Source organism: Triturus cristatus, chromosome 2_2, assembly GCF_964204655.1.
Source record: "Triturus cristatus chromosome 2_2, aTriCri1.1, whole genome shotgun sequence".
Taxonomy (NCBI): domain Eukaryota; kingdom Metazoa; phylum Chordata; class Amphibia; order Caudata; family Salamandridae; genus Triturus; species Triturus cristatus.
Window position 1 is genome coordinate 5773227 of NC_140582.1, and position 27801 is coordinate 5801027.

General features: G+C 49.9%; 1 protein-coding gene across 6 annotated transcripts in view; it reads right to left on the bottom strand.

The window, feature by feature from the left end:
- Positions 1–27801, bottom strand: part of ERCC3 (ERCC excision repair 3, TFIIH core complex helicase subunit) — a 1429399-nt gene that overhangs the window by 301156 nt on the left and 1100442 nt on the right. For all 6 annotated transcript variants that reach the window (XM_085640927.1, XM_085640925.1, XM_085640926.1 and 3 more), the window contains one exon: positions 3108–3226. In XM_085640927.1, the coding sequence (XP_085497053.1) occupies positions 3108–3226 (119 nt within the window). The remainder of the gene's footprint in view (positions 1–3107; positions 3227–27801) is intronic.

Below are 27801 nucleotides of genomic sequence, written 5' to 3' on the forward strand. Positions count from 1 at the left end.
AGTGGCTGTGCTTCTGTGCAACATCATTAAAAAAACAAGGTCCGTTGCCTGAAGAGCTGCATGTTTTAAGGGATAAGGTACAGAGATGTAGATAGCTACATTTATTTAAGTTAATCCAAGCTTAGAGTGGAGTAAATTTCAAATTGTAGAAAAAAGAAACACACTCCAGGTTAAACTAATCCACAAAAGAAGGATTGGCAGATTCTCCTCGTTTTAGCCAAGGACGTCGCAAGGAAGAGTGTTTGCATTTTGTTTTCTTATTTTTGCCCTGATAGTTTTTTTCCCTGACCGCAGTACTATCAAGACCAGGTTTCTCTTGGATATTGTAGTGCCTTCACCTTTATGGCGGTCGGTTGTAATCTTGCAGGGGTTATTTTGCATACCTCGGTTTAAGCATAATTTCTCAAAATTCACTGGCTCAGTTCTTGGTCACCAAATTCTTGTTATCTGTATTAGAGTTGAGTTGTTTAGCAGAGTAAGTGCTGAGAAGGAATTAACATTGCCCTGGTTGATCCATTTCTTTACAGAGTTTAAAATCATTATTTTTTTGTGTGGAGCATTCAGTTATTGTTAGAACTGCTCTATTGGCAGCTTAAGGAGCATTAGTAATGAAAATATAGCACACCAAACGAGGTACCCACGCAAAGATCGCTAACATTGCAAATAATGGACTTGGTGAAGGAAATCAGAGCGCTTAAAGCAATAGTTGGTAGTCTCTCAGATTCCCTAAGTAAGGTACATATAGATGTTCGATGGGTTAAGAAACAACTGTGATCCCAAGTAATTCGTCCAGTTAATGTCCAAGGGGGGACTGACTGTGTGAGTCTGTTATCAGGGGGCCTCACAAGACAAAATCTAGAACGATTAAGCAGAGAAAACATAACCCGTTGTACTAAAGTCGATTCCGCAGACCCTTGACATCTAAGACATTACCTGGCCGTTTTCTATGCTTTCATCCGGAATTTGTCCAATATAAGACATACGGACGGCTACTCGAGCCTCAGTAGGCCTTTCTTGAACTGCTCGTCCTACACTGGATGCACCACCGATGCCTTTTACCTTGGCACTACGCTCACAGTGCCCCCCCCCCCCATCACCCCCAAGAAGCCCCTGTGTGGGCGAAATGCGTTGGCTGTCTAAACTGATGCAAATTGGGCACACTTGAAATAAAGAATCCAAGACTGCAATCAACAACTCTTGTGTATCTACCTGTATATCTTAAATCGTACTGAATGTTTATATTGCCTCATCCTTCCTTGTTTGCATAGTCTTATATATGGTTAAGTGGCAGCTGACCATTTGAGGTGGGCAATATCTACACGTTTGTGACTAAGCCTAGATAGTGCCGTTCTCTATTACCCAGCTGCCTTTGTCTATGGTGTTTCTATACTCAGAGTGGACAATTGGTACGCGCCCTTGAGTCACAGCTTTGTTATATGTGATTCGCATTTTGGAGGATCCCTCTGAACAGCCAGTCCATGATCGCAGCATCAGTCAATATGATTGATAGCATTTTGCCCACATTTGTGAGTCTGCATCAGAAAATGGCAAAGACACAGAGACAAAGACATCTCTACCCACCCTAACTGAACAACACGTGCTTTGCCAGAGCTTGTTCTTAGGGGTTAAGTTGCATTCAGCCCTCCTAATGGCCAAAGAGTCAAGTGAGATATAGGTCTTTCTGCCACACCAAACCGGTATTGCTCTTTGTAAATGTTGAAGGCAAAAAATATGTGAGACACTAACAGTCAGGAACTGAAAGGAGGCAGCCCAGGAGTCACATGTATGATTACCCAATACCCTGTTAGGATATTTAGAGGTCTGGGTTCTTGTTTGTACAATTTCTTAGTTTTATTGTATTGTATTACATACTTTGCATTGCACTTCATAAGCCTGATGGGGACATCTTAACACGTCGATGTGCACAAAAGCCATAATGCAAATACTGAAACTACATGTTCAGTTCTAGAAGGTATATGCACAGAAAAAAATAGTACTTCAATCACAGCACAAGCAGAGGACGAATACTAATTAAGCCTAATCAATCTATAATTGGTCCATGCACCACAGAAAGAAAAGGAAGTGAAGCCTCAAAAGTACTGCCAAATGAGAAGGATGCAGAGAAGAGAAATTGATAATGATGCCAACGAACGGTTAGTAATGGACGGGCTAAATGCCCCTTTTTAGTGCTTTAAAAAAGAAAATTGGGGGATACAATAGGTCACCAAGCAACGGCACATGTGCGCTGCCTGGAGGCTCGACCTAAAAAGAAGTTCTTCAACTTTAAACTGCTATTAGCAAAACAGTGACCTGCGATACAATGGGAGAGCCCTAAAATCCTAGAGGAGGCAGTCTGGCTCAGATGTAGGAGAACGGTGTACTGTCGAAGAACTAAGGATGAAATTAGTTAGATATGATGAGAAACTGGTTGACGATTTAGATCTGCTATGTGCACTAACTATAAGTTAGCAATTTCCTCTGTGCAAATGCCTATCACGAACACCATGTTGCCACTGAGTCTTGTACTTATATGATTAGGTCAATAAACTGATAATTACAATTAGAGGGCCCTTTAGAAAAGACCGTTCTGTAGTGATACAACAAGATGTATGTAATACAAACTTTTAGCTATATGTTTGGGTATGATATATGATGTAAATTATTGCCCCGTCTTGGCATTGGTTTGTATAATGTATTTAATTATATATTTAAAATTTAAATAAAAAAAGATTCATAAACAAAAAGTGAGTTTTGAATGCAAGATGGAATGTATGGATTTGATTCCTTGAGTTGCTTTGGAGTTAACTCGTTACTTCATAGTCGTTGTTTCCGTCGTTCCTCGTAAAGACCTATTTGCTGAAAGTAAAGAGTGTTTTTTACTGTTAAGTTCATTAACGTAAATAAACCACCTAGTCACGTTTTAATTATGACAAATAATCCAGGTTTCAATATTTTCTCTTGTCATTAACAGATATGTTCTCTAATTGCAATAGGAGACTTTCTTTTGTTAAGATTAAGAAATTCTCTAAATGTCTAATCGGGCCTTTGCATGCAGGTGAGGGTGAAGAGGTTAGAGATTTATTAATTAAATTACAGGACTACCTTACCTTAAAGCTATAGCCTTGGTCGACCAAAAATCTCTGTCTTTTGGTTGAATATGCCATTTCCTGAGTATCCTGGGAAACAAGAGAGTAGAAGAAGGCATTGTACTCCTCCGCTACCATTCCTAGGGTAAACAGAAGTAAAAGTATTAGATGACTTACAGAATGATGCCTGGCCTGTTCCATCACGCAAGTCTTATTACCTTTATTAGATTATCTGCAATTTCAAGATGACTTTTTGATTTTAGTTAAATCGTAGTGCATACTTTGTAGGAGTTGGTATAGCTTTAAGCATATCCCTGCGGATGCCTTCCTGTTTACATTGTACAACAGTGTAAAACAAATGTCTTGCTAAAACTGCAAGTACTGATACACTACATCTTGCATATTATAAACAACTTGGAGAAGATACAAGCCACAAGATCAATCAGAAAAATTCATTTGTACGCTTTCCAAACCAACATGTTATTCACATTTTCAGGCCTAACGAGCACAATAATCACACCTCATTCCTCACTATATTTTACCAACAATGTCGTATAAGTATTACCCTCTTTCTTCCGGAGTAATAAGAGATTTTCAACTGTCCGAATTACATTTGTTATTATGAATGAAAAATTTCGTAGCCAACGTAACAAAGTTTCAATTCTATGCAGGACTCGGAGGCGAGGATTATGCTTTGCTTTCTTCACTTTAATTCCATAGTAGCCATTTTAATAACATCAACAAAAACACATTTCCCAGACCTCCAGGGAAATTGGAGAAACAAACAACCAACAAGCACATCCATGAAAAAGTATTGTCCAAACAAAACCCCGGATTCAGCATATAGCCCCTCTTCGGTGTCCTGGTCTTCCTCTTTCGTCACGCGAGTCACGCCATTCATCTTACTCTACGCGACCTGCTTTCCACATTCCCCTCCTGGAAGAAAAGGATCAGAACTAGCAGCTAATCAGCGATAAATTGCATGCATTCCCAACAACCGTCATTCCGACAGAGAAAAACTCCTGACCTTGAATCACAAGTACCTAAAACTATTCTTTAACTGTAATACAATTCTATACCAAATAGCCCCAACATTAAGACAACATGTCAAGCAAAGCAGAGACAACACTTTACTTACTCTTAATGGGCGGGCATTCATGAACCTCTCCGCAGGAGGGATAATCCTCGCCTCCGAGTCCTTAATAGAATTTAAACTTTCCATTATGTTAGCTAGGAAATATTTAATCTATGTCAGGACCAGAGGCTTCAGATTATGCTAGTTTATATCAATATTAGGTTTGAAGTAGAACCTTTTAAAGGTTGAGTGAGAACCAATTTGCAGCATTCATTATGTCCTCCAACCTTGCCCCTGGGGTGAATGCCTTGGAGGCCATCACTCCTCTCGCAGAATGGGCTCCAAACGGCCGAAAGTGAATACCTGCCTCCTGCATGACACACTGCACCCAATGTGCAATTGTGGGAGATGACACTGCCTTATGCGGTTTCCAGAGGGCGATCAAAAGCTGTCTCTCCCCTGGAGGTCTAAGCTCAAAAGACATCTCCTCATATGCTTTTAAGCAGTGCACCACACACAGCTACGGGGAGTCTGTAAATTCGGGGTACTCTATCACTCCAGTGTGACATTTGGTTCTTCGACGAATGGTGAAACAAACCCCGGTAGGAGAAAAACCTTGCCTGTGATATCCAGGGCCCTAACATCTGAAACTTGTCTACACGAGATCAAGCAGAGGAGCATCGCCAGTTTAGCAGACAATTCTTTCCTTGACAAGAACTCATTGGATTGCCAGGACAAAAATAAGTTGAGATCCTTGTTCACATGCCATAACTCTGAGTATCGTGGTTCAGGAGGTATAGAAAATCTGAGGCCCATCAGAAGCCGACATACAAAAGGGTGCTCCCCAACAGGTGCCCCTTGCACAGGAATGTGACTTGCCGAAATGGCGGACCGAAAGGTGTTCACCGACTGGTAGTCCAAACTTTGTTGGGCCAGGCTCGCCAGAAAATTCAAGATCTGCACTATGTCAGCACCCACAGGATCACAACCCAGTCGCACACACCAACGACACCATCGCCTCCAGGCTGATCACTATCTCTTGACCGTGCTATCGGACCAGGCCTTTGACAAAAGGTGTACAGCATATGCAGAAAGGCCTGGGATCAGCCATCTTCTCCTGTAATCCTCCAACGCCGTTAGGTGTAGGGAGCCGTTCAGCACCATGTGATGTGGAACCTGATCCGGATTGAGAAGAAGCTCTGGGACCTGGGGGAGATGGATTGGAAAATCCCAAGAAAGCTTCAGTAGAACCGAAAACCAAACTTACGACCTTCAAATCAGGGTGATGAGAACCACCTCCGTCCGTTGCCGCCTGATCTGAGCTGACGCTCTTGTGATCATCGCAAATGTCTGGAATGCATAGGGTTGCCCCTGAGTCTAATCATGCAGGAAAGCGACCGTGGCCGCTGCCAAAGGATCCGGTCTCCAGCTGAAGAACGGGGCCACCTGATATTCAGTCTCAAAGCAAAAAGATCCACCTAAAAAGGACCCCAAAGGTTCTGCACCATGGCAAAAAACTCCGGGTGCAACTTCCAAAGACTGGAATCTCGAAAGTGGCACGAGTGCCAATCCGTTACCTGATTCTCCCGTACGGGGAGATACTATGCGATCGAGACAGAACTTCCAAAGGCTTGTAGCTAGGTCCGAGTGAACTTTCGGCCAAGTACCACAGAGGTACTTTATGTACCTCACCGCCAAAACATTGTCCATCTTTAAAAGGACACGATTGGACCCAGTCTCTGGTCCAACAACGGACAGCAAGGGACCCCACCAATAGCTCCAAACAATTGATATGCAAAGTCTGTTCCTGCGTTGACCAAGACCCTCCTGTGGAAAAATCCCCACACCCGGCGCCAGTCTGATTGGCTGGCATTTGACTCGATAACCTGGTCTGGGGTGTAGCCTAATATTGCCCGGCCATTCCACGCCTCCATATGAGTGAAACACCAGTGAATCTCTTCCCGTGTTTCGTCGGACAGGGACACTGGATGAGAGTAAAAAAGGCCTTTTCACAAGTGTCCCGCTTTCAGCCGCTGCAGGGCCCAACAATGCAATGGGCCTGGAAAAATGGCTTGAATGGAGGCCGACAGGAGTCCCACCATGCGGGCAATCTGTCTGAGGGGCACTCTCTCTTTGACCAACGTCCGGAACAGCTCGAGGCGGATCTCGGACATTTTCCGCAAAGGAAGGCTAAGAGTTCCCTTGGTAGAGTCTAATACGAAACCCAAGAACGTGATCTTCTGAGCTGGAACCAACAGCGACTTCTTGGTGTTTATGACAAACCCCAGCCTCTCTAATAGGCCTGTTGCAACTGCTCGCGCAACCGTCTGGGACCCTGTGCCAAAAGATGTATGTCTTCAAGGTAAACAATGAGGCGTGTCCCCCGAGCCCAAAGGTGCTCCACGACTGGTCTGAGCACCTTCATAAAGCACCATGGAGTGGAGGAAAGCCCAAAAGGCACAGTGGTAAACTGGTACACGCGCTCGCACCAAATAAACTGCAGGAATTTCCTGTGCTGCAGAAAAATAGGGACTGCTAGGTATGCATCTTTTAAGTCCAAGCATACCATCTGATCCACCGGGCGTAAAACATCCCTTAATAGTTAGATTCCCTCCATTTTAAAATGGCGGTAAACCAACCACTCGTTGAACTTGCGCAGGTTTAGCACGGGACGCTGCCCCCCATCCTCCTTGTCTACCAAACACATATTGCTTATGAAGGCGATGTGAGGCAAATAACCCCTTTGTTGAGGCGAGAGGAGACCTCCGAATCAATCAGTTCTGCCTCTTGATGTGAAAACTGGATAAGCCTGGGTCTGCTCTCCTGTCTTGGAGTGCTGCAGAATTTTATACGAAAACCTTGGACTGTTTGTTCCACCCAAGCACTGCTTGTGATGGTTTCCCAAACATGCACAAACCTGGTCAAACGGCCGCCCGCTTGCACAAGGGAAGAGGTGGAAACACTTACCGGCGTTCGAGGCGTTGTTGCCTCCTCTGAAGCCACGACCTCTTGGTCGATGTCCACAGGAGCGGTAGAAGTTGTGATAGCGGGCCCGATCTGGATATTTCCCTCGCTTGGAGCCTTGCTCTTTGAAGTTTTGGAAGGCCTGGCCGGTCGAGCAGCCCCTACCTCGACCGGCCCCCCGGAAAACCCGGGAGGAGAAAACCCGCTTGATAAAGGACTGGGCCTCATCTAGGGACGTGAAAGTATTCACTAATTTCCCGAGCTCTTTGATAAAAGGCTCACCAAACAAACCCCCCCCGCGGGCCACTGCCCAAGCTTCGGAATCGGCCAGGTCTTCCAACTTCAGGTGCACCTTAATAAGGAAGGAGCACCGCCGCCCCATAGGGAGTGCACAGTTGGCTTTACCAAGGAATACCACTGCGTGCTTTGCCCAACCAGAAAGAGCCTCTGGAGATATCAGGGTACCCGAGGCCATGTCCAGGATCATAGTGAGCGGACCCAGGGCTTCCAAAGCTTATCCTGGAATGCCCTCCAGGACCCGTCAATCCCCTTATAGGGGTCCTTTATACACCTGGCCAAAAACGTGGCCATTCTGGGATCTAATTCAGGGGTCTGGACAACTTTACCATCAAGGGAGGGTCGAGGGCTGTTAGAAATGGGATTTCTGGTTGGCTAAGGCTTGCGCCAAAGCCAGGCAGAAACCACCACTCTAGTCAGGGCTGGGGAGTTACACGCCAAAGATAACCCCTGCTCACCCCCTTGGTAGCTTGGCACGAGCAGTCAGGCTTATCCCGGAGGCAATGTGTAAAGCGTTTGCGCGCGCGCCCAGCGACAACACCCAAGGCCCACCACAAAAGAAACTCCACACAAGGTATTATATAAAAATAGCCTTTGTATTATACCAAACACATTAGATAATATTCACACAATTTACACTGTGCCAACTGGCACTGGGAAGAATTTTACAAGGGATTATTTACACGGGACAGGGCCACATGGACCACTGTCAGAATTAGCACAAATCACCAATAGTAAATGTAGAACACAAATTAGCACTGTAGAACCCAACCAGTAACTACTGGCGCAATAATGACCTCAGCGTCATCACACTAGCATCAGGTATAAAACCTATCCTGCATCCATCACAGGGGCATAAACCCATTATGCAATTTCTCAGTAGCCTAACGCATTAGACCTAACCACCCGAGTAGAACTATACTAGGGGCGTACATCACACAGGGAAGTACAATCTCCCTAACATCAACCTAAACAGGTAAAACAACCTCCTAGGCAGAAATCCTATCCAGAGGTATAAAACACAGGGTGCGCAAAACATGCTATACACAGTACATTTCCTAGCACCCAATCACGTTAGGGCCTGGCGCCCTATAAACCTAACAATCCCAACAGCCCCCCTGGCCAACTGGCCATCGCAAAGAAGGGGCTCAAATGCCCTGTGTCCCAACAGTCATGGCGCGCTGCCTAAGCAGCGAAAGTCAAGGGTGCGCAATCTGCGCAGACCTAAACGTAGCAGCTGGCACTAAGTGCTGCGCAGCTGTGAAGGTCAGGGGCAAGGGAGTGCAACTCACTCCTAACTCAGACATGCCCCCAAAGTCAAGAGAGACCTAAACGGTGTAGTGGGCTGTCCCTCTCAGGGACTCCTAAAGCAAATACTTGCGCAAAAACGTTGCAGCTGCCTGCGCTCTCGCGGGGCAGCTGAGATCAGCCAAAAACGCGGGCACCACTGTGCCCCTGGACTCCATGTGCCTCTACACGCTGAAAGGCATGGGCCCCTCTGGGCCCTCTAAATAATCATGGCCAACTGTGGCAGCTGCCCTCTAGGCATCAGGACAGCCGGGAACAAGGCATGCGGGCACGGCACCACTGTGCCCTCTGGCCCTCACGGGACCTTTCAAAATAGCTTTGCCCCGGGTTGGAGCCATCTAGGCTCTGGAAATAGATATGCCCCCAACCGCTGGAGCCATCTAGGCTCTATGAACATTTATGGATGGAGCGGCCCGCTGCCAGACGGGGCCGCTCTGACTCTGCCTCTCTCCCCCCCCCCCCCCCGGACTCCCTCGCACAACTCACCGGTTGGGGGTGGGAGGCAGGACTCTCTCCGGGGGCTCTGGAGCGGCGCCTTCCACGCGGGGCTCTCTCTCCTCATGAGAGCTCCGCTTCGAGTCGCGTCAGCCTTCCTGTACCCGCGGGGCTTCCCTCACTCAAGGGAGCCTCGCACGCCGCCGCTTCGCACCTCACCTGGGCAGCGGGCGGGGCTCTCTCTCTTGAGAGCCTCGCTGGCGTCGGCATGACGTCTTCTTCACATGGGCCACTCGGGGAGGAGGGGTAGGCTCCCGTCCTCCCCTCTCCAATCCCCAGCTTCCGGCCGCACTCTCTTCACCCGGGCCCCCTCCTGGGACCCGGGGCTTCACTGGGGCGCAGGCAGGGCTCTCCCCAGCATACGGGAGCCCTGCTCACCGGCACCATTTTTATCACTCCCTCCCTTCCGGTTCCGTCCGTTAGGCACCGCCCACAACCAGGCGGGCCGCGGACAGCAGCAGAGATCTCGGCTCTCGGGGGCAATGAGGGGTAGGCTCCCTCCAAAATTAAAATATAGAGTGGGGTGGGCACCCGCGAGCTCACCAGAATGCGGGGTGGGCACCCGCCGTCGAAATAGCGAAATAAGCGGGGTGGGCACCCGCAAGGCTCAGAAGGAGGGGGGAATCCCAATGCTGGGGATTCCCTCAGCCAGGGCTGCAGCGCCGCGCTGCTCAGCCCCCAGGCTCTCCCTCTCCTGGGGAAGCACAGCGCACTCCGGGCGCAAAAAGGTTGGACCACGCCATTGGCAGCATCCAGGGGGCCATGTAGGGCCAGGGGCCAGCACACAGGGCCCTCCAGCAGGGAGGCAGCCCCCATGGCGGTCCCTCCTGGGCCCCACCAGCAGCAAGCCCCCTCCTGTCAGGATCCAAGCGCTCACCAGGCCTAGAAACAAAGTCCTTGATAGATCCAGAAAACAGCAAAAAGGCCCCACAAAGTCCATCAGGCATCCAGGGGCTGGGCAGGGCCCAGGGAGGCAAGCCTTCCCCTGGGCCCCAGCAGCAGCACGCCCCTGGTAGATTCAAGTCAGAACAAGAACATTTTCATGGGGTCACAGCCCCTCTTTTATACACCAAATCCTTTGTTCTCAAAGGTGCAGGGAAGGGGCGGACCAGATACAACTTGTTCCGGAGCACTTTGTTTTGCTCAGCCCCTCTCCCTATTCACAGAGCAGGCCAGGGTCATCAGTCGCACCACAGGGCACGGAGCCAGCATTGTGTGGGGAAAGCCCAGCCCTATTCAGGTCCTAGGTGTACTCCTCCCACACATCAACATGCAGCTCTCTCCACCCACCACTAGGGCAGACCCATCCTGACTCCTGGAGCCAGGCTCACCAGCCAATCACACGCCAGACAGTCACTGCACATTTATGCCAGTGTCTAGAAGTGGCGCTTCTATACTAGCTACAGTAACGCCGCACACATCATCGCGCAGCATTTCATCACACGAGTCCGCACATACCAAACTCGCACCTGCACTCCCCACGCATGAGGAACTACCAGGGACACATACATTCCCCCATGCATTCTTATGGGAGGGCAGGGGCAGTCTCACCAAACCATACACAGAGCGCACGCGCTTTCCACTGGGATACAGTGTGAAAGCACCTAGAGGTCTAAAACCACTAGTACAACACAGGAAAAAAGGCTAGGATACTGCAAAAAGTTCTAGGGGTGAACTTGCCAGAAGGGCCAAGTCCAACACAACCCCCTTCCAGCCAAAACGCAGGGCAGACCAATCACCACCGTGATGGTCTTCCCTGCTTGGGGCGATAGAACACGGACACAGGCCCGCACTGCAGGGACACTCTCCGGTTCTACGCCATTCTGAATCAACGTGGTTCCATCTGAAAAAAAACAACCGAAAAAATCTCAGGCCCAACTAGGCTACCCCACTGGTACTACCTAGTTGTCCACGGCCAGGACCAGGCCCTAGGCCACCCAGATACCACTGGTCCTTGCCAAACCCAGAGTGGGGGGTAGTAACCCCTGGCATACAAGCCATTCTCCACTCTTCCTCTCAGGGTAGTTCCAACTACCACTGATCCTTCAACCTAGGGTCCGCACCCTCAGGCTGACCAGATGTCACGGGCAAGAATGCCCCACCCTACCTCTACTTCTGGGGTTCCGCACCCTCCCAGGGAAGCACCCACCAGAACACAACTCTCCCACCAGTTCAGGACCTCTCTCCACCAACTGGTCTACCACCTGGGATCCACGGGGGTCAGAGGCGAGGACCCCCTCTGCACCCCCTTCCACTGTAGAGCAGGGTCTCTTCACCCAAGATGAGCCTCCCCTGCCCTCAGGACTATAGCTGCCCTTACGTCCAGATCCGGAAACACCGACTACTGGCTCCCCAACCGAGGGACGTACCCTTTGGTGAGATGCCTGGCGAACCAGGACTTAACGAGGGTGACACATAACTAATGGGTCGTGTGACAGTCTACCTGGCGCTGATCTCACGACCTCCTGTCCATCTGACAGTGCGTGCAGACCCCCCAGGACAGAAGTGGCAACACCACGGTCACTTAGTGGCGACTCAGCCCCCCCCGGCTGGTCCCTGACCTACTGGTTCCCACTGGGGAATCCCTCCCCCTCTCACCCCTCCCTCTGGACTTCCGCACCCTCCCAACAGGAGCGGTACCGCCAGACACCAGGACTACTGGAGCTCTGATTACAGACACTCCACGTCCTCTAGACACTGGGAGATCCTCCTCAAATGACCTATTGGTACAGCCTAGGCCCCCGACCTGATGTTCCCTAAAGAAACCATCCAGGCCCTGAGACTGGGTTTCGGGCACCTGAAGACACGCAGTCCCACCCACTCCTTCTCTGCAGAGACAGGACGTGAGCCCCTACACCGAGACCTAGCTGGGCTACTCTGAACCTCTTCCACCACGCTGGGCTGGAAGACACCTCAGCCACTCCTTTTGGAATCACTCCCCAATGCAAGCTCCCTATCCTAGAGAACTCACACCCAATCAACCAGCAAGCTCCTTATTTCAGAGAACTCACACCAAAGTATTCAGCAAGCTCCTTATTTCAAAGAACTCACACCATTCATCCACACACACACCCCCCAGACTAGTGAGACAGTTTCTACCGCCCCTGATTTCTCAACCTGACCACCACGTGACACAGGTACTATTACTCCGGGAACTGGGAATGGGACGTTCACATTCATCCAGCGCATTACACATTCATCGCCACCCCTCCCAAGACTGGTAAAACAGTTTCTACCGCCCCTGATTTCTCAACCTGACCACCACGTGACACAGGTACCATTACCCCGGGAACTGGGAATGGGAATACATGCACTGGACACACATCTGCTGCCACCACTGGATCCCACCCTTACTGGTAAATCCAGAAACACATTTCCGCAGAAATGACACTTAAAAACTAACTTAGAACAATAATCCCTATACCATGTGATTATCTAAATGCAGAGTTTTGTGGTGCAGCCAGCTGTCGCTGTGGTACTGCGCAAACGCAAGTCCTAATCCCACCGCTGATCACCAATGTTAGAAATGGGATTTCTGGTTGGCTAAGGCTTGCGCCAAAGCCAGGCAGAAACCACCACTCTAGTCAGGGCTGGGGAGTTACACGCCAAAGATAACCCCTGCTCACCCCCTTGGTAGCTTGGCACGAGCAGTCAGGCTTATCCCGGAGGCAATGTGTAAAGCGTTTGCGCGCGCACCCAGCGACAACACCCAAGGCCCACCACAAAAGAAACTCCACACAAGGTATTATATAAAAATAGCCTTTGTATTATACCAAACACATTAGATAATATTCACACAATTTACACTGTGCCAACTGGCACTGGGCAGAATTTTACAAGTGACTATTTACACGGGACAGGGCCACCTGGACCACTGTCAGAATTAGCACAAATCACCAATAGTAAATGTAGAACACAAATTAGCACTGTAGAACCCAACCAGTAACTACTGGCGCAATAATGACCTCAGCGTCATCACACTAGCATCAGGTATAAAACCTATCCTGCATCCATCACAGGGGCATAAACCCATTATGCAATTTCTCAGTAGCCTAACGCATTAGACCTAACCACCTGAATATAACTATACTAGGGGCGTACATCACGCAGGGAAGTACAATCTCCCTAACATCAACCTAAACAGGTAAAACAACCTCCTAGGCAGAAATCCTATCCAGAGGTATAAAACAGAGGGTGCGCAAAACATGCTATACACAGTACATTTCCTAGCACCCAATCACGTTAGGGCCTGGCGCCCTATAAACCTAACAATCCCAACAGCCCCCCTGGCCATCGCAAAGGAGGGGCTCAAATGCCCTGTGTCCCAAGTCAAGAGAGACCTAAACGGTGCAGCTGCCCACTACTTGCAGGGCAGCTGGGAATCTAATGAGGCCTGGCACCACTGTGCCGCTCCTGTCCCTCTCAGGGACTCCTAAAGCAAATACTTGCGCAAAAACGTTGCAGCTGCCTGCGCTCTCGCGGGGCAGCTGAGATCAGCCAAAAACGCGGGCACCACTGTGCCCCTGAACTCCATGTGCCTCTACACGCTGAAAGGCATGGGCCCCTCTGGGCCCTCTAAATAATCATGGCCAACTGTGGCAGCTGCCCTCTAGGCATCGGGACAGCCGGGAACAAGGCATGCGGGCACAGCACCACTGTGCCTTCTGGCCTCCACGGGACCTTTCAAAATAGCTTTGCCCCGGGTTGGAGCCATCTAGGCTCTGGAAATAGATATGCCCCCAACCGCTGGAGCCATCTAGGCTCTATGAACATTTATGGATGGAGCGGCCCGCTGCCAGACGGGGCCGCTCTGACTCTGCCTCGATCCCCCCCCCCCCCCCGGACTCCCTCGCACAACTCACCGGTTGGGGGTGCGAGGCAGGACTCTCTCCGGGGGCTCTGGAGCAGCGCCTTCCACGCGGGGCTCTCTCTCCTCATGAGAGCTCCGCTTCGAGTCGCGTCAGCCTTCCTGTACCCGCGGGGCCTCCCTCACTCAAGGGAGCCTCGCACGCCGCCGCTTCGCACCTCACCTGGGCAGCGGGCGGGGCTCTCTCTCTTGAGAGCCTCGCTGGCGTCGGCATGACGTCTTCTTCACCTGGGCCACTCGGGGAGGAGGGGTAGGCTCCCGTCCTCCCCTCTCGCATCCCCAGCTTCCGGCCGCACTCTCTTCACCCGGGCCCCCTCCTGGGACCCTGGGCTTCACTGGGGCGCAGGCAGGGCTCTCCCCAGCATACGGGAGCCCTGCTCACCGGCGCCATTTTTATCACTCCCTCCCTTCCAGTTCCGTCCGTTAGGCACCGCCCACAACCAGGCGGGCCACGGACGGCAGCAGAGAACTCGGCTCTCGGGGGCAATGAGGGGTAGGCTCCCTCCAAAATTAAAATGTAGAGCGGGGTGGGCACCCGCGAGCCCAACAGAATGCGGGGTGGGCACCCGCCGTCGAAATAGCGAAATAAGCGGGGTGGGCACCCGCAAGGCTCAGAAGGAGGGGGTAATCCCTACGCTGGGGATTCCATCAGCCAGGGCTGCAGCGCCACGCTACTCAGCCCCCAGGCTCTCCCTCTCCTGGGGAAGCACAGCGCACTCCGGGCGCAAAAAGGTTGGACCACGCCATTGGCAGCATCCAGGGGGCCATGTAGGGCCCAGGGGCCAGCACACAGGCCCTCCAGCCGGGAGGCAGCCCCCATGGCGGTCCCTCCTGGGCCCCACCAGCAGCAAGCCCCCTCCTGTCAGGATCCAAGCGCTCACCAGGCGCTAGAAACAAAGTCCTTGATAGATCCAGAAAACAGCAAAAAGGCCCCACAAAGTCCATCAGGCATCCAGGGGCTGGGCAGGGCCCAGGGAGGCAAGCCTTCCCCTGGGCCCCAGCAGCAGCACGCCCCTGGTAGATTCAAGTCCGAACAAGAACATTTTCATGGGGTCACAGCCCCTCTTTTATACACCAAATCCTTTGTTCTCAAAGGAGCAGGGAAGGGGCGAACCAGATACAACTGGTTCCTGAGCACTTTGTTTTGCTCAGCCCCTCTCCCTATTCACAGAGCAGGCCAGGGTCATCAGTCGCACCACAGGGCGCGGAGCCAGCATTGTGTGGGGAAAGCCCAGCCCTATTCAGGTCCTAGGTGTACTCCACCCACTCATCAACATGCAGCTCTCTCCATCCACCACTGGGGCAGACCCATCCTGACTCCTGGAGCCAGGCTCACCAGCCAATCACACGCCAGACAGTCACTGCACATTTATGCCAGTGTCTAGAAGTGGCGCTTCTATACTAGCTACAGTAACGCCGCACACATCATTGCGCAGCATTTCATCACACGAGTCCGCACATACCAAACTCGCACCTGCACTCCCCACGCATCAGGAACTACCAGGGACACATACATTCCCCCATGCATTCCTATGGGAGGGCAGGTCAGTCTCACCAAACCATACACAGAGCGCACGCGCTTTCCACTGGGACACAGGGATGACAACTTGTGTTGTCATCCCTGTGTTAGGTGGAGTACGGCAGGGCGAGGAACATTCTTCAGTGAGCCCCCGTGTGGTGAGTGAAATCCAGCAGAACGTGTGAAAGAGAACTGCATGCCCGTTCCCACTTAGGGTTGAACATTACGAAAATGGATATGTACGAGCATGCAGCTAAGCTCACTTAGAGATGAACAGAACTTTCATGCTGACATGGCGGACATAAAAACGGATAGAACTACTATTGTCCGTCATCACTGACATTGCTTCTCACAACCAATGGGGAAGCACACATGGATATTTAAATGGGGGCAATGCGATTGGAAAATATCTAGAGGCATTGAAAAAGGCGAAACGCTGAAACCGGTCTGCCTGAAATTAAATCCATTGAAGCATGCAAAAGCCAGCGAGTGCGTTACTTTTCCTTTTAGGAATTTGGTGAACAATAATTGCGTGAAAGCCACTTTCACGATAATGGCTCCCGTCTGTGAGTTGTTCGGCAGTGAGTGGCATTTGATGGGGAATATATATCACAACCCCAATCTCAAAAGGGGTCTATGCCCCTGGGACACTACCCTGCTTTTTTGCGAAATTTATAATAATAATAATAATAATAATAATAATAGGGCCCAAAGACTCCCCTGGGAGCGTGTCCCTTCCAGGCCAATCTAAGAGCCTGATTGAACAAGCATTTGCAATGCAATAGGTCTCGCATTTACGAGAGTTTGAGCTATTGGCAGTGTAAATAACACAGCCTTTTATTTATGTGTTATTTTTAAAACCGATAAATAAAAGGCATTCTCATTTACAATGCCAATAGCTCAAACTCTCGCAAATTCAAGACCTTTAGCATTGCAAATGCGTTCGGCGCCCGTGCTATAAAGAGGTAATATATATATATACACACAAGTATATATTTTGTTAGTTTTTTTTAAAACCTAGAATCTCTCTATAACCACTGAACAGATTGCATTAAAGCAAAAGAAGAGATCTGTGCTCAGATACATGGACAAGAGGTAGCCTGAAACGGCTTGGCCCACACAGACTGCACACATTTCTGGGAGCTGCGCCCCAGCGCCAACCTGCTCCGATTCCAGCCCCGTCTTTGCACTCTGGTAAAGATCCTAAGTGGTGCAAATGCTGAATGTTCACTTTCTGGGGTACGGGTGTCTAAAACAACTTGGGGACCGATTTTCGTTGGTAAGCATACTTTTACAGCCCACAATTACTGTGTTTTTAGCACTGAGTTTTCAACAAAAGACTACGTAGCAGGCATAAATGCTTTTACTACTATGTAATTGTGTGCCACAATAGCTTACGAATTACACAGTCGCAAACACCTTCAAATAGGCATAATACCAAGTGCAGGCAGTACATTTATTGCATGGTGGAGCAGGGAGCCCTCCGGGAGCAGAGGAAGAAGGTTGGGCAGAGCAGCAAATGCTACAGAAGATGGCACTGCTGTGTGTTAAGAGAACAAAAGCAAAGTAAACACCGCCTTGTATAGGGACCTTGTTTCCGTTCGAAAAGCGCGGTTCACACTTTGTTACCACCCATGGTGGGCACCGTTCCACCGCGGGGTGAAGCCGTCCAAAGACTGGGTTTCATGTTCCACCCTGGTCCTGTGGAAGGACATGGGGAGTTCTAGTGCTGATGCAGGTCACAACATGTATGTGGCTTTTACACGCTGGTTCCACATTGCACCGAGGAAGACCCGTCGACACACCACTGCCGCCACTGAAAAAGGGGTGTCTACCAGGTGAACGTGAGACCTACCTACGGTGAAATGGGTGTGTGGCTGCATTTTGTTCACGCCCCCAAAGGGGAAGGTGCTTGCTGGTTCCGCCCCCAGAGGTTGGGCTGCCTAACTTCTCGGTCTGCCCTCCATGGGGGGCTGGCTGCAAGACAGTCCTGCCCGAGGAGGCGAACCTTTCTCTCCCACCCACAGCAATCCTCACCCGGCTTCCAGGTAACAGCTGCTGCCCCTGAAAATCCCCGGTACCCGGTGCTCGCCTGTAACTGTGAGGAGGGAGGTTCAGAAGTGAGGTTCAGGCACGGGGGCCCCAGATCAGACTTGCGAAGGGTGCAGACCCGGGGAGTCCTCTCGGGCGGGAGTTCTGTTCGGGGAAATGGGGTTCACACCGAGAGGGGAGGCAATGAAGTGCGGCATGTTTACACCAAGGCCAGGTATGAAGGGGTTGAACGAGATGGGGTGAGAGGTTCAGATCGGTAAAAGAGGGCTCAGATCAGAAGGGGTTTGGATCACACGCTGGGGTGGAGGTGGGAGTCCAGACGAAAGAGGGGGCTGCACAGATCAGCCTTGCGAGCGGCCAGAGCGCGGACCAGGCTGGGAAACAGTGAAGCTGGTGTTGGCAAAAGCGGGCACTTGTGCGTCCGTGGTGTCTAAGGGGCGGATGCCTCGGTGCTTGGCTTGCCTGGAGACGCATGGTCTGTTTGCATATCCCTGAAGCCCACCCCGACTTCCGGTTCTCTGTCAAAGGGTCTCCTGGAGGGGAGGGTTGGAGCATGTGAGTGCGCGTGGGAGCGTGACAGCCAGAGAGGAGCCGCAAAGCTAAATCAAGCGCGCGGATGGAGCGGAAGAGGGACAGGAGATGTGCACATCGCGTGTCTGTGCGGGCGTGTTCACGGGCGCGTTCATATTTGAAGTCTGTCCTGCGCGTGCACATCTCCTGTCTCCCTTCCGAAGCAAGTCAGTAACAATAGATCTCGCTAGCGACAGCGCTTTCGCTGCGTCGCTAGGCGAGACCTAAAAATACACCCACGCAGGGCATCTATCAGCACACACACATACCCAGAACAGAAGTCCCGGGCATCTCAGTAAAGCAGGCTTCACAGCATGTACAGACCCTCCATGAGGGCGTCTCTCTCCAGGGGTTGGCGGAGACTCTGGAAGGCGGCAGGCGGAATCGGATTCTGAAAAGGAATTCCGAATTCTGTGTGCCGTCAACCGTAGAGTATACGCTCACACTCAGCGCCACCTAGCGGTTAGAGGTGTTCATCGCACTCCGCCGCAGGGTAAAAACAATATCTACCACGTCACGTAGGGCCAACAAGCGGACCCACGACTGCCTCACTTGTAACCCTGAAAAACAATAAACAAGCCAAACACACCAAGAGAAAAAGTCGCGAAGGACAGGCAAGTGGTCCCGCGACTTCCACCGCAATCAATTCAGGAAACAGGCATATTGAAAAACCAAGCAAAACCTCAGAGAATAAAGTCGCGTAGGACCGGCAAGCGGTCCCAGGACTGCTGCAATAATAATTCAGTAACAGCAATAAACATGACATATAAATTATACTAACTGTCTAAAGCACAATGCAAAAAAGGGAAAACACTCATCTGGGGCTGCGAGCAGTGAAGAAAGAGGAAGACCAGGACACTGAAGAGGGGCTATATGCTGGATCCTGGGTTTTGATTTGACAATGCATTTTCATGGATGTGCTTGTCTGTTGTTTGTTTCTCCAATTTCCCTGGAGTTTCTGGGAAAAGTGGTTTTGCTGATGTTATTAAAATTAGTACATAAAGCATAATCCAAAGCTTCCGGTCTTGACATAGAATTGTAAAACACAGGTGTCTATATCTTTTTAAAGTATTGTACACATTTCTTAATTAATTGCATTTTCTTCCTTTATTGTGCTCCTTTAACAAAGTCGAGGACAATTAAGCACCTTCTTTCAGTTAGCCGTCAACCTTCAGCTACCCTCTCTCTTTCCTATCTCTTACAACAGCAATAAACCATTTTTCTCCTTTTAGATAAACCACCATACTGTCTTGTGACAGACAACTCTTAAGGCCATATAAGCACATGCAAGAATTTGCCAACCATCATACTTCAGACACTCCAACAAAAAAAAAGCCCAATGTGAAACTGGGCAAGTCTCCTCCCTCAGCAATCACAGGCACAATATGCATTCATATATTTAAACCTCTTAATTAACTGAAACATTTTCGCTTCAGTTTTATCTGTATAGTTCAATAGCTGTGTAACCGCGAGAACATGGACACTTTTTAAACAGAAGGAAATTACTTTTGCAAGTAATCAAAAATACAGAAAGGGGACGTGGCCAAGATGGCGGCGTGAACGGATGTGTTTTGCAGGTGCTCCATCCCTGCCAGGCCTAAAGCCCTTTTCACAGCACACCCCCTGTCAGCGGAGTCTCTGGGGGAACCGCACAACATTGAGGACAGGCGGCGGCCACCCGGGGCTGACGGAGGCTGGAAGGTGGGCCAGCAGGGACTTAAAGCGAGCTGCGGCCCGTACTCTGTGTGGGTTGCGCCACATCCCAGTATCGTCAGGGACGAGCCGGAAGCGATTGCCTGGAAGTAGGAAGGTGGTGACAGAGTGAGCGGTGGCCCACATCGACGCGGGGGCCGTCGCAGGCGCTGCCTGGACCCCTCAGGAGTCTTCCGTAGAGCTGCCATACCGCTGGTGGCCCGCACCCTGGTGAGGGCCTCGGAACGGATTGAGAATGGAGGAACGGATTGAGAATGGAGGACCGGATTCGGAACGGAGAACCAGATTCGGAACAGCGGGCCTGCGCAATCTGGTGCTCAACAGACTTGCCCGCTCTCTCCCGCACACCACGCTGCATCAGGGAGCACTTCGGCATCCCTCCTCACCTCCTACTCAGTTGAGCTGCCGGAGCCCGGGGGGGGGGGGGGTTTGGGGGGGTTAGAGGGTCTGTGGGCTGGACCACAAGAGGCTGGGCTCAACAACTACTCTGCCCTGGATCACCGCTCACCGTGGACGTCGGCGCGGGGCCTGGGCAGCCCTAGAGGCCTGTTGCAGAAATAGGGCCCTGCTAGGCCAGAGCTTCAGGTTGGGCCCAAGCCTCCGCACAACTTTGTTCTTACATCATCTGGAGTGACACTGGGAGGACCTACATGGAGGGCAGTGAAATAGCTCCTGCTACCAGCTGAAGAACTGGGTCCCCTTGCACGCTGGCATCTGCGTGAGTCCCTGAGGCCCGATCCCCTCCTCGCTGTTGGGGCACTCCCTCACACATGGGCTGCAGGGAGAGACAAGCACATAGGCCCCATTTACCTTGCTGTGGCTGCGACACCCCTGATCGGCCCGAGGATTGCAGCCTTTGGGGCCCAGTTGGATACTCATTGACACTACAAGCAGGAGGTTGGGGTACGTCCCAGCCCCTACTCCCTAGAGGTTTGTTATTTTCCACTGCCAGGGTTGGACTGTGACCCAGGTGTTGTACCGTAAAGGATGGAATGAATCTCTGGGGTTCCTGGATGCTGTGCGGCAGACCAGGGGATTCTCGCCTCGACAGCGCTGACAAGGGCCGACCTGATCTCAGCTCTGACCTGGAGCTTGCTCACACAGAGACCCAGACTGAGCGGCTATACACCTCGCGCCCCTTGGTCCCTGGGTCAGTTGCCAAGGACTTATGACCACATCAAAAGGGAAAAAAACACTCAGTCCGCGAAATGCTGCTTAAGGGCATGGGAGAAGCCCAGCAGGAGAAGGTGGCCGTGAAGGAATCCAAGCACTCAGGAGGAGGAGAGGGCACCGAAGGCTTGGTGACCCGCGAGGGTTCGCATCTCTGTGGGAGGACTTGCAAACAGTTAAAAGGATCGGACTATGGAACTCAGGGAAGTACGCAGAGACCTCGACGAGGTAGGGGAGCAAGTCGTAGCCCTTGAGAAGGGCTCCTTGGCCAGGGATGCAGAAATTGAAGCCCTCCAGCAGGAGATCATCCATTTGCAGGATCAGCAAATTGACTTGTAGGCCCATGCCAAAGATGTAGAAAACAGGTCCAGAAGAAACAACGCCTGCATCCGGGGTCCAAACAGGCGAAGTGAGCTCGGACCTCAAGGGCTATGTCCAGGCCCTATTCTGCAGCATCCTTGGGGAAAACACACTGAGCAGCACCAAAATAGACAGATGCCACAGAGTGGATCCCCCCCTGGGCACCCCTCCTCACCCACCTGCAGACATCCTGGTCTGTGTACACAACTTCAGAGAAAAAGAAGCAATCCTCAAAGCTGCCAGATCTGACCAGAAAAGGCAATTCCGGGGTCATCAACTACATTTATTCCAAGACCTGACGGCCTCCACATTGCAGAAACGAGAAGAGTTCCGCCCGGTTACCAGCCACCCAGGGTACTGCCTACTCCTGTGGCCATCCATTTAGACTTATTTTTCAAATAAACGGTGTGAGAAGGTGGCCTGATATATGATGTCCACTAGTTATAGTGGGCACCTTGTATCAGTCCAAACAACCCCTTATGGTGATAGGTTAAAGACAACCTTTATTGAAAGCTATCCTAGTGGTAGCAATGGAGAGCAGCCTTCAGGCTAAGTCTTGAAGGAATGTAAAGCAACTTGTTTTACCAGTCTATAATCTCTTGAATGATCAAATGAAAGGACAACCACACCAGGTATATATTTAAAATAAATGTATTTAGGTTAACACACCCCCCTCTAGTCTCTTTATGAGACTGGAGTTCGAAGTACTTAAGTTACAAGTGATCAAGCATCAGTAAAAGCACAAATACACGTTTGGGCCCTAGGGGCGTACCAAACCATATACCAACAAAAAATGGTTTAAGAACCACGACTGGAATAGGCACTAGGCCTATTGCCTCTAGAATCGCTGGGACCCCAAGGAACCACCCAAGATAGTGACACAGGGGACCCACGGGAGCTGTATGCAGTGTGAAAACACAACAGTGGGTTCCTATTATCTTTTATGGGCAATGTCGCGGTTGGAAGTTTAAAGATTAGGGACACTTCTAATCGAGTCAGGACCAAACCCTTTTGGACTAAGGCAGTTCTAGGGTTAGCACCCACGAGAGCACCGGAGTACTCGAGTTACCTCACCCAGGGAAGCCGGGTGCATAGGTGTCCTTTTGGTGTCGGGTCGCGTAGTCGATTCCAATGGAAGCCTGCAAAGAACTGCTGCTGCCGTGAAGTCCTAGTGACTGCATTGAGACCCCCTGTAGTCTACACAAAACCTCATCTCTCTTTTCCCACCACTGGTGTGAGGTTTTGGCATAAGGACCACTGGACTAGCCCAAGGGCTATCTGAGGGTTCAATCACACCCAAATCCTACATGTTCTGGACTTCTGTCCTGATACAGTCACTGACATGGTCAGGTTGCCTATAAATCTTATTTTTAATAGGCAGACTGTCCCCAGTGTCCACTTCATGAGTGCACCAGGTAGTCTGACTTGGAGTCAATGAACACATGTGTCTGTACTGATTGAGAACCTGTCTGTACTGATTGAGAACCTGTCTGCAATCAGTTTGATGCTGGGCAGTGAGGCTGCCTGCCAAGGCTACACCATCAACTGACCCATCATCAGGGTTCTGTGAGAGGAGGTCAGGGAGTGGGTCACTCTCTCCCTCCTGTCCCTCATCAGTTGCCATGAGCAAGCCAAAGTCAGACCTGTCCACATATGGCTTTATACTGTTGACATGGAGAACCCTATGGGGACTCCTAGGGGTTCCAAGGTCTACCAAGTAGGTAACCTCCCCTTTCTGTTCAACAATAGTGTGGGGTCCACTCCACTTGTCCTGGAGAGCTGCTTGGGCCACAGGCTCCAACACCCACACTTTCTGTCCTGGCTGGTAAACAGTCAGTACAGCCTTTTGGTCATGCCAGGCTTTTTGCAGTTCCGGGCTAGCCTCAAGATTTTTGTTTGCATTTTTCATGTTCGGAGACCAAGTACATAGTCCACTATGTCTTGCTTTGGGGGCTTGAGAGGTAACTCCCATCCCTCCTTCACCAAACACAATGGACCCCTGACAGGGTGACCAAACAGAAGTTCAAATGGGCTGTAGCCAACCCCCTTCTGAGGCACCTCTCTGTATGCAAATAAAAGGCAGGGCAAGAGAAGGTCCCATTTTCGCCTAAGCTTCTCTGGGAGTCCTTTGATCATGCCCTTTAAGGTTTTGTTGAATCTCTCAACTAAACCATTGCATTGTGGGTGATGGGGAGTGGTGAATTTGTAATTCACTCCACACTCCTTCCACATAGCAGTTAAGTAACTTGACAAAGTTTGTACCCCTGTCAGATAACACCTCCTTAGGAAAGCCTACTCTTGAGAACACACTCAAGAGAGCTCTTGCCACTACAGGTGCTGTAGTGGTCCTTAGGGGAATAGCTTCTGGATACCTTGTGGCATGATACACTACCACCAATATACATCTGTGCCCAGATGCTGTTTGGGGATCCATGGGACCAACATTGTCAATCCCTACCCTTTCAAAGGGCACCCCCCCCACAGGTAGTGGTATCAGGGGGGCCTTTGTAGTGCCACCTGCCTTGCCACTGGCTTGGCAGGTTACACAGGAGCGACAAAACTCCTTTGTGTCTTCAGACATGTGTGGCCAGTGAAAGTGAGGAACAATTCTGTCCCGAGTCTTGTTCTGGCCTAAGTGTCCTGCTAGGGGAATATTATGGGCTAGTGTCAATAGGAAACCCCTAAACTTCAGAGGTATAACCAACCTCCTGGATGCACCAGGCTTGGGGTCTCTACTCTCTGAGTATAGGGGTCCATCATCCATATAAACTTTATGGGTGCCACTAGCATTCCCAGTAGCCTCATCAGCAGCTTGCTGTCTGAGGGTTTCAAGAGAGGGGCAGGTTTTCTGCTCCTGGCTCAGATCAGACCTGGAAGGGCCCCCTGTCCCCAAGAACTCAACCTGGTCAGGTTGAAGCTCCTCTGTGACAGTTCCTTCTGCAGGCTCAAGATCATCTCCCTGAGGAGACTGATCAGTATCCTGAGACAGGTGGGAAGGCTCTGACTTAACCCTACTGCTCCTCCCTCTTGTGAGGCACCTGGTCCATTATTCCAGAATCCAGGGCCTGTCCAGCTTTTGACATTTTTGCCTGTGACCTGGTCACATCAAAGACATGTGCAGTGATCCCTAACATTTCTGCATGTGTCCTGAGCTCCACTTCAGCCCAAGCTGAAGTTTCAAGATTATTGCCAAGCAAGCATTGTACTGGTAGGTCCGCACTTACCACAACCTTCTTAAGGCCAGTTACCCCTCCCCAGGAGAAGTTAACTGCCAGAGAATGGTCTGTTCTGACATTGCTAGCATTGGTCACTTGGTACATTTCACCAAGTATAATCTGCCCAGGATCCACAAGATCTTTTGTCACCATTGTGACACTTGCTCCTGTGTCCCTGAATGCCCAAGCTTCTACTCCATTAATTAAAGGCTGCTGTCTGTATTTGCCCAGGTTACTGGGGCTCACAAAGGGGGACATATCCATGCCCCCATCACTGACAAGCACAGCCTGCGTTGGTACTCTGACTAGGCCAGAGTCAATCTCAGAAACCAGGGCTAATCCTACTATACCCTTATTCTGTGTATTCCCACCACCAATTGTAACTGTACTAGGGGGAACAGGTGCCTTAGGGGCATTGGTGGAGGTTGGAGTATTTTCTTTGTCTTGGTGCAGTCACTAGTCCAATGAGTTTTCTGCTTACAGACTTTGCACCAGGGCTTCTTTTGGCCTTTACCCTTTCCTGACTGTGAATCCCGACCTGAAGAAGATTGTTGGAGCCATTGAGAAGACTTCTGGTCTTTACCCTTGCCCCCACCCTTGTCAAAGTTTTTGGAATCTTGCTTCTTTGGGTCACCACCTTGGTTCTGTACTTTCTGCCTCATCCTGGTTCTGACCCATTTGCCTGCCTTCTTTCCCAATGCTTGGGGAGAGGTCAGATCCGTGTCTACCAGCTACTGGTGCAACAGCTGATTTTGACAGTTATTAAGAATCTGCTCCCTCATTATCAGATTGTACAATCCTATGAAGTCACACACTTTACTGCCCAATAATCAACCTTCCAGAGCCTTAGCAGCACAGTCAACAAAGTCAACCCAGTCCTGATGTTGTGCCTTTTGGGTGTCTCTGAACTTTAACTTATATTGTTCAGTGGTTAGGCCAAACCCAGCTATTAGATCACTTTTCAAGACTTTGTAGTCATCAGCATCCTCTTCTCTTACAGTGAGGAGCTTGTCTCTACCTTTGTCTGCAAAGGAGAGCCATAAGATTGCTGCCCACTGACCTTGAGGGACCTTCTGCACTTTAAAGGCCCTCTCCAAGGCAGTTATCCATTTGTGGATGTCATCCCCTCTCTGGTAGGGAGGGACAATCTTAGTTAGGTTTCTATGGTCATAAGACCTCTCCCTATCTCTAGGGAATTGCTGCCACCAAGGGACTCTAGTCCCTCCTTTTTTACTAGCTCTGTAGAGCTCCAGGGCTTCCCTATCTAAGGCCATCTGCTGCTTTCTGAGGTTGAACTTGTCCTGCTCATACCTCAGCAGTCTTTCTCTCCTCTCCTGGGAGGTTTCCCTCCCTCTGTGAGAAGAAACAGAGGTTTCAATAGAGGAGTTAGACTGGATAGATCCCCTTGACAGAGATCTGTCCCTTCTAGCCCTGTTGTCAGACCTACCAAGAGGAATGAAGGAAGTGGCATTATTGTCATCATCCTCATCCTGGTGGTCTGTGTTCACCAGAGTCTTGTCATTGTCACCAGTCTGGTCATAAATAGAGTTAGGGTCAGGGGAGTTTCCACCCCTGGACCCACCCTCAGGTGCTGCTCCGCCCACACTGTCTAAATCATCAGTCACACTAGGCCCTGTAATATCATCCAGTTTCAGTATCTTTATGAGATGCTGGGTGGATGGACGTTTGCCTGTCTTCAGCTTCCTAATGGAACAGAAGGCCCTAAGCTGAGCAAAGGAGAGATCCTCAAATTTATAGGGAAGGAGCTCACTGGTTCCTGGTAGGGACCCACTGGTTCCTGGCTGGTTAGACATTACTAATGTGGTGTGGTGTATTGCACTACCTACCCTAGTGTGGCCTACTAAACTCTTGAGTTGTAGAAAGGGTGTGCTATCCCGTAACACACAACTCTAAGTTCAGTAGAACTTACTATAGCTAAACTTGATATTATATGTACCTCGGGTACCTTTAGTGGTTTTCAGTTGATTAATATGGCACGACACGGAGGCCATATTATGCAAATCTCCTTTATTGCCACAGCTCAGCAGCAACAATTGAAGAACATAGAACTTCAATGAACATTCTAAATAAGTATAAAGTCCCTTGGTGACCAGCCATCTTCTTTCTTTGTTGCTGCTGCTCAGAAAGATAAGTACTGCCTTTACAAGCTTAACGCTTTTTCATTACTTCATTATCTAGCATATTGTTTCACGAATGCAATTTATATTATATATATTTTGAATAACTTTGGCGCCGGTTGACGAATCTTCGCGAAATTTTCAAATCTAATGGGGCGCTCCGCTCAGCTCCTACCCTGAAAGTCTCGGGGGGATTCGTCAAGCGGGGGCCGAGAAAAAAGGGGGGTCCCAAAACGCGTTTTCCCCATGCATTTTCCCATAGGACCTTTAGTCGAAGGTACAGCCCGAACGGCTTAACAGAATTACTAGAAATTTGGCAGAGAGGTAGTCCTCAGGTCAGGGATGTGCCTTTTGCATATATGGAGTCAATCTGTTTAGTAGTTCCTGAGAAAATTGCAGTTAAAAGCACATACATATCTATAGCCGCGCACGTATTAAATAATTTTTAATACGTAGTTTATTGTAAAATAAATATATAAAAAAAATAATACATAAATAAATTAGCATTTAAAAAAACTTACAAATTCACTGAAAAAACCATAGGTTTCACACACGTTATAGTTAGGAATTAGCATTTGAAAAACCTTGCAAATTCACTTAAAAAACCATAGGTTTCACACATGTTATAGTTAGCTGGACATTTCACTCATAAAAAACCAATGAAATTCCCCCGTTATAGTTACTGCAGGCAACTATAACTCACGCGACCGCAATCCTCTGCTGATGACGTCAGATATTACATCACTGATGACATATGTGTCTTTCTGAAAAATAAATATTTGTAATATATGTATAGCTAAAGATTAATGGAAGAAGACATGGGTAAATAAGTGTCTAAATACAGTATTAGCATCAGCAGAGGATTACGGTCGCGTGAGTTATAGTTGCCTGCAGTAACTATAACGGGGGAATTTCATTGGTTTTTTATGAGTGAAATGTCCAGCTAACTATAACATGTGTGAAACCTATGGT